Source organism: Cetorhinus maximus, chromosome X (assembly GCF_964194155.1).
Source record: "Cetorhinus maximus chromosome X, sCetMax3.hap1.1, whole genome shotgun sequence".
NCBI lineage: Eukaryota > Metazoa > Chordata > Chondrichthyes > Lamniformes > Cetorhinidae > Cetorhinus > Cetorhinus maximus.
Window position 1 is genome coordinate 231,295 of NC_135917.1, and position 14,584 is coordinate 245,878.

At 42.8% G+C, this 14,584-nt stretch overlaps 1 protein-coding gene across 1 annotated transcript in view; it reads right to left on the minus strand.

Moving 5' to 3' along the window:
• Window positions 1–896: 896 nt before the first annotated feature.
• The window catches only part of LOC144672762 (unconventional myosin-Ib-like), a 55,600-nt gene continuing 41,912 nt past the window's right edge, over window positions 897–14,584 (minus strand). The window contains exons 23-28 of the mRNA XM_078534726.1: window positions 14,110–14,244; window positions 10,390–10,496; window positions 4,733–4,865; window positions 3,955–4,107; window positions 2,613–2,740; window positions 897–1,605 (exon numbers count right to left, since the gene is read on the minus strand). Of these exons, the coding sequence (XP_078390852.1) occupies window positions 1,482–1,605; window positions 2,613–2,740; window positions 3,955–4,107; window positions 4,733–4,865; window positions 10,390–10,496; window positions 14,110–14,244 (780 nt within the window). The 3' untranslated portion in view covers window positions 897–1,481. The remainder of the gene's footprint in view (window positions 1,606–2,612; window positions 2,741–3,954; window positions 4,108–4,732; window positions 4,866–10,389; window positions 10,497–14,109; window positions 14,245–14,584) is intronic.

Here is a 14,584-nt window from a genome sequence, read left to right on the forward strand (position 1 = left end):
TGAATCAATATGATCATATTGAAAGGCGGAGCAGGCTCGAAGGGTTGAATGACCTACTCCTATTTTCTATGTTTCTAATAGATAAGTTGAGTGAGTGGGCAAAAATCTGGCAGATGGAGTATAATGTAGGAAAATGTGAAGTTGTTCACTTTGGCAAGAAGAATAAAAAAGAGTATTACTTAAACAGATGACGGCTGCAGAATTTTGAGGTGCAGAGGGATCTAGGTGTTCTAGTACATGAGTCACAAAAAGTTAGTATGCCGGTACAGCAAGTAATTAAAAAGGCTGATGAAATGCTATTCTTTATTACGAGAGGGATTGAAGATAAAAGTATGAATGTTGTACTTCAGTTATACAGGGCATTGGTGAGACCGCACCTCGAATATTGTGAACAGTACTGGCCTCCTTATTTAAGGAAGGATGTAAATGCATTAAGAGACAGTTCAGAGGAGGTTTACTAGATTAATACCTGGAATGAGCGGGTTGTCTTATGAGGAGAGGTTGGACAGACTGGGCTTGTTTCCACTGGAGTTTAGAAGAGTGAGGGGTGATTTGATTGAAGTATATAAGATCCTGAATGGTCTTGACAAGGTGGACATCGGAAGGATGTTTCCTCTTGTGGATGAGTGGTGAACAAAGGGGCACTGTTTTAAAATTAGGGGTTGCCCTTTTAGGACAGAGATGAGAAATTTTTTCTGAGGGTTATGTGACTTTGGAACTCTCTGCCTCAGAAGGCGGCAAGGCCAGGGAGGGGGTCATTGAATATTTTTAAGGCAGAGATGGATAGATTCTTGTTAGGCAAGGGAATCAAAGGTTATTGTGGGTAGATGGGAATGTGGAATTCAAAACTCAAACAGATCAGCCATGATCTTATTGAATGTCGGAGCAGGCCTACTCCTATTTCGTATGTTCATATGTGATCACTCATAATCAGCTGTCAGAGGGAGAAATGTGTGGACAACAATTTTGTTTTTTTTTTAAGTTTCAACATCCCAATCAGATGAAATTAGATTTGACATGATGCCATAATAGCATGTGGCAAAGCATAAAAATGAATTGGAATAAGTACAGAATGTACAGCACTTTACATTATCAGGAATATGGGGAAGAATCATCTTGTTTGATTGAGTTTGACACAGTTTAAATTGATCAGCACAAAAGAATAATCAGCATTTACAATGATTGCCAAAGGTCTGAGGGTAAAAACTCCACTGCCCCACTCCTGGTTGCAAGTTGGGAGCGTATATCGCAAAATTGTGCATTCCATCTAGATGAGCAGTGCTGCAGAATTTTTCCTCTTTGGTTTTCATATGAATCAACGTACGCCAAGCACAGTGCAATTGGTGAAGTGATGATTAGTCAAAAGTTACTTTATTTTTTTTTTAAAAACTGCTATTGCTTTAAAGATTCGGGTCCTAGAATTTCCACAATCCTTGGCGGCGATAGGTATTGAGCTACTGGACAGGTTGGAGCCATCACAGTTAAGGAACCTCGACCTCGAATAAGTGATTGCTTTTCTTCTTGCACAGTGGAACATTTCCATTTTTCCCTGTTGCATTTACAAACTTCACAGAGACTGTGTCTTTACTGAACTTAACAGAAAGTCTGCAGAGGAGAAAATGGTGCAACATTGTAAAAGCAGACCTAAGCACCATGTATTATAGCAAAACTATTTGTGTGTTTATAGGCACCTGCATCTTTCTCTGAGAATTTCCTGTACCTGTCCTGGGAGTGTTTGATGGGGACGGTGTAGAGGGAGCTTTACTCTGTATCTAACCCCATTCTGTACCTGTCCTGGGAGTGTTTGATGGGGACAGTGTAGAGGGAGATTTACTCTGTATCTAACCCCATGCTGTACATGTCCTGGGAATGTTTGATGGGGACGGTGTAGAGGGAGCTTTACTCTGTATCTAACCCCATTCTGTACCTGTCCTGGGAGTGTTTGATGGGGACAGTGTAGAGGGAGATTTACTCTGTATCTAACCCCATTCTGTACCTGTCCTGGGAGTGTTTGATGGGGATGGTATAGAGGGAGCTTTACTCTGTATCTAACCCCGTGCTGCACCTGTCCTGGGAGTGTTTGATGGGGACGGTGTAGAGGGAGCTTTACTCTGTATCTAACCCCGTGCTGTACCTGTCCTGGGAGTGTTTGATGGGGACAGAGTAGAGGGAGCTTTACTCTGTATCTAACCCCGTGCTGTACCTGTCCTGGGAGTGTTTGATGGGGACGGTGTAGAGGGAGTTTTACTCTGTATCTAACCCCGTGCTGTACCTGTCCTGGGAGTGTTTGATGGGGACGGTGTAGAGGGAGCTTTACTCTGTATGTAACCCCGTGCTGTACCTGTCCTGGGAGTGTTTGATGGGGACGGTGTAGAGGGAGCTTTACTCTGTATGTAACCCCGTGCTGTACCTGTCCTGGGAGTGTTTGATGGGGACGGTGTAGAAGGAGCTTTACCTAACCCCCCATACTGTGTGCCCTGAATGGATTGTTTTCCATTCTCCATATACTAAAACTCCCATCTTGAGGAGCTTAAAGTGACAAAAGAAAGAAAAAGAGCATCAGTGGAAATTAAGGCATCTCCAGCTACACCAAATTGATTAGTTTTACTTACTCGTCCTGTATGTTGAGGTTTATCTTCTGCTGGGTTGTATCTAGTATTGAGCGATGCAGTTTGGTGGTGAGCTCCACTAGATGGTCACTGTTTAAGAGGAAGTCTCCCTTAACCCCAACAGTAGAATTCTGGCAAGTTGAAGGGAATTAAATTAAAATACATTTTTCCAATTTACTCACTTAAGTTCAAAATGGCAGAGTTGCTCTGTTAAACGTGCACTTCTATGATTTTAAAAGTAGGGTTATTAATTACTTAAAATAATTACTAACCTGATTTCATACTTTTAAACAACTAATGAAATCCATTCTTTAAAAGTTTAAAATGCTGAAGTTGCCTTGGATTTTATTGAAAAAACTGATATTGCTCCTTTGTTTTCCTGGACTTAAATTTACCATGAAGAAGGAATGTTACCATGTTCAGAAAACATCTGTGCTTCAAGCCATGGTCTGTTTTGAGCTGTAATGCACACCATATCAGCAAGACATTACCAGCATCTGTTTCCAAGTGTTGCGAAAAAATATCAAATCTGAGTTCCACATTTATTTTAATTTGACAATGATGTTCAAGTGACATGGTGTGGATCCAGAATCACTGCATTTTGCTTTCTTCAAAATGTAAATTTCTTTCTTTTAAATTATCCATCATCTAAACTTATTTGTTGCCAAGCAGTTAGATGGTCAGTGTGTTCCTAGACTGGCATCAATACAGCTGACTAGCAAGGAGGTGCCAGGGACTCACCCAGTCATCAATCACTTCTAATTTTTCACTCCTTCCCTTGCCACACTTCAGTTGGCGCAGGTTAGGTTGTAAACCAAGTGGAGAAGGGATCAGACTGCATATTTTCAAATGGGACCAGGTCTGGATGACACAAAGCACCTGGTGGTGTAGTGGTAATGTTGCTGGACTAGTAATCCAGAGACCCAGGCTAATGTTCTGGGGACATGGGTTCAAATCCCACCACATCAGCTGGTGGAATCTGAATTCGGTTCATAAATTTGGAATATAAAGCTAACCTCAGTGACTATCATCGATTGTCAGAAATACCCATCTCGTTCACTAATGTCCTTTTATGAAAGAAATCTGCCATTCTTACCTGGCCTGGCCTACGTGTGACTCCAGACCCACAGCAATATGTTGACTCTTAGCTGCCCTCTGAAATGACCGAGCATAGTCAGTGCAAGGTCAATTAGGGGTGGGCAACAAATGCTGGCCTTGCCAGCGATGCCCACATCCCATGAAAGATTTTTTAAAATGCTGTTGGTTTCCGGATTTTGGCATAATTCATTCATCGATATTTAACTAGACTCTTGCTATCACATCCCAGGTTCAACTCCGTGCTCACCTCCACTATATGTAGCACAAATAGTCCATCTTTACGCTCACTCATAGAGATGCTCTTGATTTCATTCATTTTGATCAGTGTTTTAATTTGAGGGGACTTTGCATCAGCCAGAGCAAAGTAGTTGTTTGTCATCATCAAGATCCTTGGAGAATGCTGGAATGAGGATAGCACATGTACATGATTAATCGTCCAAATGACTAAACACAGTATGGATGCATACAGCGAGCCAGAATTTGTTTCCTAACATTACACATATTTTCTTCGTGCCCCCCACCTCCCCCCCCGCCCCTCCTTTTCCTTGTTTGCAGAAGATACTAACTTCTTTCTGGGATTTGGTCTATAGAGACTGCACCTCCCCCGCCCCCAACCCAACCACACTAATATCTCACTAAATGGATATGTGTCAGAGAGCTATTGCTGCAAGGAGGACCACACAGTCAAGCTCAATTTTATTCTCACCCAACATTAACATGCACTTTTTCTGGCAAAGACATTAGACTGATCAGGAAGAGAAAAAAATAAGCAGTGAGCCCTGGTGACATCATGGGGGTGGGACAGGGTAAATAAAGCAGTGTTACTGAACCCAGTGGCAGGCAAGTCAATTCATAGCACTGATGGATTGATTGAATCTTGTCAACCAACCATTGTGTAATGCTATTTCAACTCCCCAACATCAGTGAACTCTCCACGCAGGCATCTCCTGGTCTTATTTCTCCTCCCCATTTTATTTATTGCAGCAGCTCTAAGATGGAGCGTCGACTGCAATTTCTGTCCTTACCTTTCCGTCCTTTCTGTTAATTTTCGCGGCTGTGTCCATCATAAGTAACTTCCCCTCTATGCCACTGGCTAGTTTCTGGTATTTGGCCTTTTTCTGAGCATCCAAATACTGTCCTTTGAAAGGCTGAGGCACACTGACAAGAAACAAATTAAATCTTAATAGAATAGATTATGGAAACAAGATCAGACAAACACAAGTAAATGAACAAACATCCAAAACTAAAGTTAAGGGGAATATCCCACAATGCAATAATGAGTACATGGGATTCCCAGAACTTGGGACTGAGTCAATTAACCCCTTGAAAAAGGAGTTAAATGAGTCAATGAGAATAAGATTAGTGGTTAAAGGGACAGGTACAAACTTGACAGGCATAACAGTCCTCTGAAGTATGAGCTGTTGAATATGCAGAGTTTCCACTGTTGGCTTGAAAATGATAGTATGACTTGTTGTAAGGTGTTGAGCATAGTTCGTTAGGTTTTATTAAGGTATTCGTAGTCTTAGTAGTTCAACAGTAAGTATTTATTAACTACTAGAAACTATATACATCGGTACAGTAAAGGCCCAAGATAGGAGCTGTCTCCATGCTTGCTTCTACACACGGCTCTGTCCAACACTACTCTAACCCCTTGGTGCGGGTCATGTGTTCTCTTACATCACTATGTGGGAAGTACTTTACTCAGTCTCAGGTTAACCCTTTATGTGCCAGACCTTCTACCACACCTTCCCCCTAAGTCTTTATCTAATGTATTTACAAGTGGTCCCAGTTTACCCCATGTTATTACATCATTACTACTACTCCATTTCCCCACCCCCTCAAGTCCCTGAGTTCATATATTCGGGGGTCTGGAGGCTTTATAACCCTTCCATGTCTTGTTCTCATTACCATCGGAGGAGTGGTAGGCTCTGCTGCTGCTGGTAAACTTTGTTGAATCGGAGATTGTTCCAGCATCTGGGTGTCTTTTCACCCTCTCTTTCTGTTCTTTGGCACTGAATCTTTGTTGATTCCCCGATTGGAGAGATAGACGGTGGTTGGTTTATCCCACTCTTTACGGAGCGGATGAATTCTGAGGTCATCTCTATAGTATTTTTTCTCTTCCTTTGTGCAGCTTGCTGTGAGGCATGCTGGGATGAAAGATGGCTCTTCCTATTGTGAGAGTGTGACTTGGTAGTAAGCTCACCTTTGTGTTTGGCTGTGTGCTGTGCTGTTGTCAATGGATGGCTGCTACTCGATTCCAGCATCATTTGTGGTTCCAGCATCGTCTGCGGCACTGTCATATTGGCTCGGGATTGCAGTGTTTGCTCTGCGGTCTCAGGGATTACCTCTCCAACTGGCGTCGGAGCTGGAGGTTACAAACATAGGAAATAGGAGCAGGAGTAGGCCATTCGGTCCCTCGAGCCTGCTGCACTATTTAATAAGATCATGGTTGATTTGTTTGTGTTTCGAATTCCACATTCCCATCTGCCTCCAATAACCTTTGATTCCCTTGCCTAACCTTAAAAATATTCAGTGACCTCCCCTGGCCTCCACCGCCTTCTGAAGCAGAGAATTCCAAAGTTGCACAACCCTCAGAGAAAGAAATTCTCCTCATCTCTGTCCTAAAAGAGTAACCACTAATTTTAAAACAGTGTCCCCTAGTTCTGGACTCACCCACAAGAGGAAACATCCTTTCCACGTTCACCTTGTCAAGACCATTCAGGATCTTGTACACTTCAATCAAGTCACCCCTCACTCTTTTAAACTCCAGTGGAAACAAGCCCAGTCTGTCTAACCTTTCCTCATAAAATAACCTGCTCATTCCAGGTATCAATCTAGTAAATCTCCTCTGAACCACCGCCAACACATTTACATCCTTCCTTAAATAAGGAATCCAAAACTGTACACACTATTCGAGATGTGGTCTCTCCAATGCCCTGTATAACAGAACTGTAACATCCTTACTTTTAGCTTCAATTCCTCTCATAATAAAGGATAGTATTCTATTAACCTTCTTGATTACGTGCTGCACCTGCATACGAACTTTTTGTGACTCATGTACTAGAACACCTAGATCCCTCTGCACCTCTGAATTCTGCAGCCGTTCTCCGTTTAAGTAATACTCTGCTTTCTTATTCCTGTCAAAGTGAACAACTTCACATTTTCCCACATTATACTCCATCTGCCAGATCTTTTCCCACTCACTCAACGTTTCTATATCCGTCTGCAACCTCCTTATGTCCTCTTCACAACATACTTTCCTACTTATCTCTGTGTCATCTGCAAATTTAGCTACCATGCCTTCGCTCCCCTCATCTAAGTCATTGATGGAAATTGTAAAAAGTTGAGGCCCCAGCTGGGACTCCACTTGTCACATCCTGCCAATCAGAAAAAGACCCACTTATGCATACTCTCTGCTTTCTGCCAGCCAGCCAATCTTCTATCCATGCTAATATGTTACCCTCTACACCATGAGCTTTTATTTTCCACAATAACCTTTGATGTGGTACGGTATCAAATGCCTTCTGGAAATCCATGTACAGGATATCTATAGGCTCACCTTTATGCACAGTGCATGTTACTCCTTTAAAGAACTCCAATAAATTGGCTAAACACTATTTCCCTTTCAGAAAACCATGCTGACTCATCCCGAGTGTCCAGCTATAACCTTAATGATTGATTCTAGCATCTTACCCACAACGGATGTCAAGCTAACTGACCTATAGTTTCCTGTTTTCTGCCTCCCTTCCTGAATAGAGGGGTTATATCTGCTACTTTCCAGTCTGATGGAACCTTTCCAGGTTGAGGCTCTTCTTGTTGCTGGTTCTTCTCTTGACCGTCATCTACTCGAGGTGTCGTGGTATCCATCTGAGTGGTTGGCAGGTCTGATCAATGAGGGGTTTCTGGCACCTGTAACAAAAGTGGACAAACCTGCTCTGCAAAGGGAGAAGACCATTCAGAGCTGAAGTCCCAGTTGAGAGAATCTTCCTTGTTTGAGCTCTTGGGAGCTTGCAGTTCTGAATAATTTACAAAAGTGGTTGTCTTGACACTTTCTGCTGTTTTGAGGAGATTCAGGGTTACACAGGCATCTCTGCTCGAGAGAGAAAAAGACTGGTTACAGATGATGTACATCAGCTCAAACATTTGTTTGCTGCCATACCTTAGTGGTTCCAGAATCATGCCTATGACCGGAAGCTGGATTCTTCTGGGCCTGCAGAGTGGTGGGTCTGTTGTTCGAAGCCAGAGGTCTCTCAACCATGGTCCTTTGTCCAATAGGACCGTAATATTGACTCCTACGTCTAACTTAAAGTTTGTAAGATGGCCAGTAACTGAGATGTCCGCATTCCAGAACGAAAATCCAGGATCTTTGACCTCACCCAAGAAGCATGGTTGTGTGTCCTCTTGGTGTGCTGTCTCGACCTCGTGAATCCTTTTGATGTTTTGGCTTTGCACAGCTTCCTTGAAGTGTCCTATTCAGTTACATTGAAAGTGTTGGGCTGAAGTTGCCGGACATTGACCTCGCCCGTGGGGACACTTTGCTCCACAGTGCTGGCATGGTTGCTTTACTGGTCGGCTAGGGTATTGCTTCTCTTGGCCTGGAGTGTCCCTGTTTTTGTGCTGTTTCACTAACTGGACAGTGAGGTTTACTTTGTACCACGGTTTGCCTTCTGCCCTTAATATGGCTCTGTGCTGCAAACGGATTTCAGACTGGCAGACAATCTGGATGATTTTTCTCTTCCTTTGCTTGAAGCATGTTTGAGAGTATGTCATCTGCCACTCCCACAACTATTCTATCCCTGATTGACTCAGATTTCAGGTCACCGTAATCACAGCCTTCAGCCATTCTGTACAGCTCATTAATATGAGAGTCAGCAGGTTCTTCTGGCTGCTGGACATGTTTATTAAATTTAGCTCTTTCAAGGATTTTGTTACTTGAGGTTAAAATAAGCACCAAATGATTTTAAAACTTCATCAAATTTTGCAGATGATTCCTTGATTCCTTATCTAGTTATTATATCATTGGCTATTAGGCCTACCAAATAAAACAGTGTGTTAACTTGTTCAGCTTCTGTCCTTTTATCCAGCAGACCTGAAGCAGTCATGTATCTAAGGAATCTTTTTCACCAAAGTCCCCAATTTTGTGTTTGAACTGGGCCTTGGGTAAGTCCAAACTGATCAGGACAGTGGATTTCTGATCCATGATTAAAAGTTTTAAATTGCAGGTTCAGCTTTAAGAGGCTTCTGAAAATCCAAGATGGCGCTACCGTATGCTTCTTCACAAAGGGTTTTCCCACTTTGCCAGTTTTGGCGGGCTCCCACAGTGATGGCATTCGTGATCTCAGTGTTTACATTTTCAACAACAGCTGCCTGGAGTGACTCGTTCGAGTCTTCCCCACTTTAGCGCAATGTTCTTGGCTTTTTGAAGTGTCGAATCCCGTCTTTTGCTGGGTTTTTTAAACCGCCTACTCAGTCGCGATTAATTTTTAATTAATTATGTTTTTCTTTGTTCGGAGTGAGCTTGGCTGCCACATGTCCAGACTGCAACTTAAACGGCAATTTCTGACCACTGCAGTATTTAATTTTTTTTTCAGGACTCATGTTGTCCAGGAATTTTTAATTTCTAACTCACCCCTGCTAGGTCTGCTGACTCTGCACACTCTGGATATTGAAGCTGGACTTCCACAGGATTCAATGGAGTCTTGTGCTGTGGTGAGGAATTTAATTTCTGCCTTCAGCTTCCAAGCCTTTCTTTGGAGCTTTTCTCTAGCGATTTCCTTCTGTGCCTTTGCTTCTTTGATTTTTCCTTCAGATTTCCAGGATTTTAATTTTCTTCTGCAGTACCTGAGGTTTTGAGTTGTTCCATCTGCTGCCACCATGTTATAAGATGTGTGTAGCTCAGTAGGTTTTATGAAGGTATTCATAGTCTTAGGTAGTTAAACGGCAAGTATTTATTAACTACTAGAAACAATATACATTAGGTAGAGTAAAGGTCCAAGCTAGGAGCTGTCTCTATGCTTGATTCTACACAGGGCTCTGTCCAACACTACACTGACTGCTAGGTGTGGGTCATGTGTTCTCTCACATCGCTGTGTGGGCAGTACTGTACTAGTCCCACATTAAACCTTTATGTGCCAGACCCTTATACTACGTGGTACATCTGGGGGAGCTAATTTCCATGAGGTTCTCTCAATCTCCTGCCATAACTTTGGAAATGGTACGAAGATGCAGGAATAGCTGTTCACATGGTTTTGGGTTGGCGGGGGCAGGAGGGCAGTGGTGGTTACAGGGCAGCACTGATGACAGAAACTGGCAGATTACTTGGCTGGTAACACCCATTTGTTTGGATGTCTAAATACTTGAGCACTTCTGCTACAGGGTCCCAACATGAAAGGATGAAACAACAGGAAGAACTGTGCACTTGTTTTAAGTGGGAATTTGTAGCTTTGCCTCTGATCACCACATCTTCCCCAATGGCTGGGGAAGGTATAATACTATATAGCAGACTGGAAGAGCAAGTTTGCCAGCCTGTATGGATGGGCTGACCTTTTCATGAGGGATTAGCAAAGACCCAGATCTTCCATTGGGTCTCTGAGCCTCTGGTAGCAGCAGCGGTGAAATTGCTCAATTCTTGAGTAATAGTCAACAGTAACGTGAAGACTCAAGGAACTCAGTTTTCTATTACCTGGAGGCATATGATGCTTTCTTATCCTTGAAGAGCTCGCTGGCGTACAGCTTCTCTTCTAGTTCTGCTTTCCTCTGGTTCGAGAGTGTATCCCTGTATTTCTTGCACTGAAATGCAACGGTCAATAGTTATTAGCATTCACATCAATTTCAAAGTTAACATACGTATGAACATGGAGCAGGAGTCGGCCCCTCGAGCCTGCTCTGCCATTCAATAAGATCGTGGCTGATCTGAATGTAACCTCAACCCCATATTCCAGCCTACCCCCCCGATAACCTTTCACCCCCTTGTTAATCAAGAATCTGTCTACCTCTGCCTTAAAAATATTCAAAGACTCTGCTTCCACTGCCATTCGAGGAAGAGAATTCCAAAATGCCTTCCGAGAGAAAAATGTCTCCTCATCTTTGTCTTAAATGAGTGACCCCTTATTTTTAAACAGTGATCCCTAGTTCTAGATTCTCCCACAAGAGGAAATATCCTCTCCGCATCCAACCTGTCAAGACCCCTGAGGATCTTAAAGGTTTCAATCAAGTCGCCTCTTACTCTTAATGGTTATACTGTTTAATATGCTCTGTTTTTGGGCAGAAACAGCCAGTTGAGGTCCAGGAATTTTGTTTTATTGCTGTAGAGACTGGATGGTTGTGTTTAACATCATTCCTATAGGAACAACAAATATTACAAAGACTGCATACCAGAACACCACTATTCCCAGCCAGAATGGAGATATTTGGGTAATTCTCCCAATCATGCTTGGAGACGGCTCTGCTGTGACTGGGATTGATTTACAAACATAATTTGTATTATGTAACCATCCTCCACTAACTGCATCTTGCTGCAGAAATAATCCTGCTTTTAAAGGGAGACTTTGCTGTAGTTTTGTCAGAAGTTCTGTTTACTGTTGTGCGTAGATAGTCTTTGAAATGGACTCCGTTAGCAGTTAAGGGGAAGATCACTGATGAATAGCAGCAGGACTCCCCTTTTGCATCTCCTCACAGTATTAGAACTTATTACAATTAATAAGATCAGGAACTCAAACTAATGTCCCACCAGCTGATTTAAAGTGCAAGATACACTCAGCCTTCAGATCCGCTCCTCTGAAGCATCTCGGGACGTTTCACTATGTTAAAGGGGCTATGTAAATGCAAGCTGTTGCAATTTTACAAAATCATAGACTTACTTTAATAGACACCTGCAATATTCCAGAGTTCCTGCTGGTAGCATTGCTGAGTTGATCAGATGCCAATTTTCAGCAGTGCAACCTGAAGGCCCTTGGCCTTAATTCTTAACAGACACGGGTCCTGTTTATTTTGTTTGTAACTGTCATTATAAATTATAACATGCTAACAACTCTGAAAGTTATTGATTTCAGTAAGACACCACAGGGTGTAACAGGACACACGAATTAGGAGCAGGAGTAGGCTATTCGGCCCTTCGAGCCTGCTCCACTATTCAATAAGGTCATGGCTGATCTGATTGTGGCCTCAACTCCACATTCCTCCTACCCCTCATAGCCTTTGACTCCCTTGTTAGTCAATAATCTATCTCTCTCTGCCTGAAAAATATTCATTGTGCCTGCCCCCACTGCTCTCTGGGGAAGAGAGTTACAAATATTTATGACCCTCAGAGAAAAAATTTCTTCTCATCTCCATCTTAAATAGGAGAGCCCTTATTTTTAAACTATTTCCCCTAGTTCTTGTCTCTCCCACAAGAGGAAACATCCTTTCAGCATCTACCCTGTCAAGACCCCTCAGAATCTTATATATTTCAATAAGATCACCTCTTAATCTTCTAAACTCCAATGAATACAGGCCCAACTTGTCCATTCTTTCCTTGTAAGATCACCCCCATCCAAGGTATCAGTCGAATGAACCTTCTCTGAACTGCTTCTAACACATTTATATATATCCTTTTGTAATTAAGGAGACAAAAACTACACAGCACTCTAGGGTGTTGGTAAGACCACATCTATACAACTGTAGCAAAACATCCGTACTTTTATATTCCATTCACCTTATGTGAGGGATTAAGACCTCACACTGTATATTTTTATAAAATATATATAGATACGCTCATCGCTATTTCTAAAATTTTAAAAACTGGACAAAGATCTTTAAAATAGCTGAAACTGCATCTGTGACCCCTAAGCAAAAGAAGCCACTTGGCAGTTTTAGGAAAAGTACATCTCATTATCTCTGAGCAGCCACTAACGGCCCCCTGTGGACTGTACAGCCCAACTTCAAAGAGAGCTATACAAAGGCCATCTGCATTTAATAACCCAGGCTGGCCAGAAGGAAATGGATCGCCTGCTAAGACAAAGGCCCTGCAACCTTTCTTTCAATTCCTAATGGCTGTGACATTTAACAGTCGTTGGAATCCAGATGATGGATACACATGCTTTGTCAAAGATGGTGGGGGGTCATGTGACATGGGCTTGTGGAACAAGTAATATTGCCTTGCTAAACTGCATAGCTCAGTCTGCTGTTTACCAGCTGACTAGCAGCCTCACAGAAAAGGAGCAATGCCCAGGTGGAACACCTGGCCCCATCTACACTGCTTCTGCTAGAACTTCTGTACCATTGCCTACAAGACTGATTCATCTCTGCACATCTATCTCATTGTGTGAAGTCAACACCACCGGAAAAGTGAATTATCCAGCACTGGTTTTAAACCCATCAACCTCCATGGAGGAATACTTCATTGGACTTTGATTCTGGACTCTGGAATCCACGTGAAACAATATTTCTTTTCTCTGTAGCCTCTGTACTACCCCATAGCAAACTCGTGATAGGATGAACTCAAAGTGTTAGTTTATTTGCGCACACTCAAAACGCAAAAAGAGGGTTCCCAATGTCCCCCTTGTACTCAGATCATAAAGAAGGGGCTAGAGAAAAGAAAAATTTACAGTACAGAGGCCACAGAGAAAAGAAATATTGTTTCACGTGGATTCCAGAGTCCAGAATCAATCACGAGTTTGCTATGGGGTTATTAATAGAAAATTGCATCTCTATTGACCTATCCCTTAACCTAATTTCCCAGTTCACTTTAGCCAACAAATAGTTTGTCTCTATCGACCCTATCAAATCCTTTAATCCTCTTAAACGCCTCGATCAGATCAATCCTCAATCTCCTATACTCGGGGGAGAGGAGGGGGGAAGGGAGGGGAGGGGGGGGAAGGGAGGGGAGGGGGGTGAAGGGAGGGGAGGGGGGGGAAGGGAGGGGAGGGGGGAAGGGAGGGGAGGGGGGGGAAGGGAGGGGAGGGGGGGGAAGGGAGGGGAGGGGGGGAAGGGGGAAGAGGGGAGGAGTCCAGAACAAGGTGGCAGAACCTTAAAATTCGAGCCATGCCATCCAGTGGTGATGTCAGGAAGTACTTCTTCACACAAAAGGTAGTGGAAATCTGGAACCCTTTTCCCCCTCAAATAGCCATTGAGACTAGAGGTCAGTTGAAAATTTCAAGACTGAGATTGATAGAATTTTGTTAGGCAAGGGTATTAAGGGGTATGGAAACAGGGTGGGTAGATGAAGTTAACATACAAATTAGCCATGATTTCATTTAATGGTAAAACAGGTTTGAGGAATGAATGGCCTCCTCCCATTCTGATGTATCTGTTCTGTGTTCAGCAAGATCCATTATATAACGCTGCTGCAGAGTAATATAGGGATAGACTGGTACTGCACATATCAGCGTCTTCGACTAATGGCTGCATTGTTTAGCTTTCTGACCTTCCAGAGGCAAAAGATCCTTTTCAATTCCTGGTGAGTTTTATCCAAGAAGCGATAAGGCAATGCTGGCCACTTGCTGTCTGTAGGAGACATTGAGGGTAGTGTGTTCTTTAGGCCAAGGAGGTACTTGTGTATCTTTGGGGATGAAAGAAAAGAAAGTTATTGCGTTGCTTTGTATTTTTTTAAACTTTGCTTTCCTATTTATAGATGTATATATGCACATAGACACAGTAAATTGGGGAGGCCATATTAGGTGCCAACATATTTCTTGGTATCTTAAAAATAATACTCATTCCTCCTCTAGATCATTCAGTGCTATGCATCATATCCCCTCAGAGGGGACAGACAACTAACCTTTCTAACTCTACAACTGACCTACTTTCAGGATCTACCACTCTGTGAGCAGCTACTAGAAGCATGAGAGTGGCCTGGGCGGATAACCTACATCTCCCTGCTTCCCTCTGGAGACGGATCT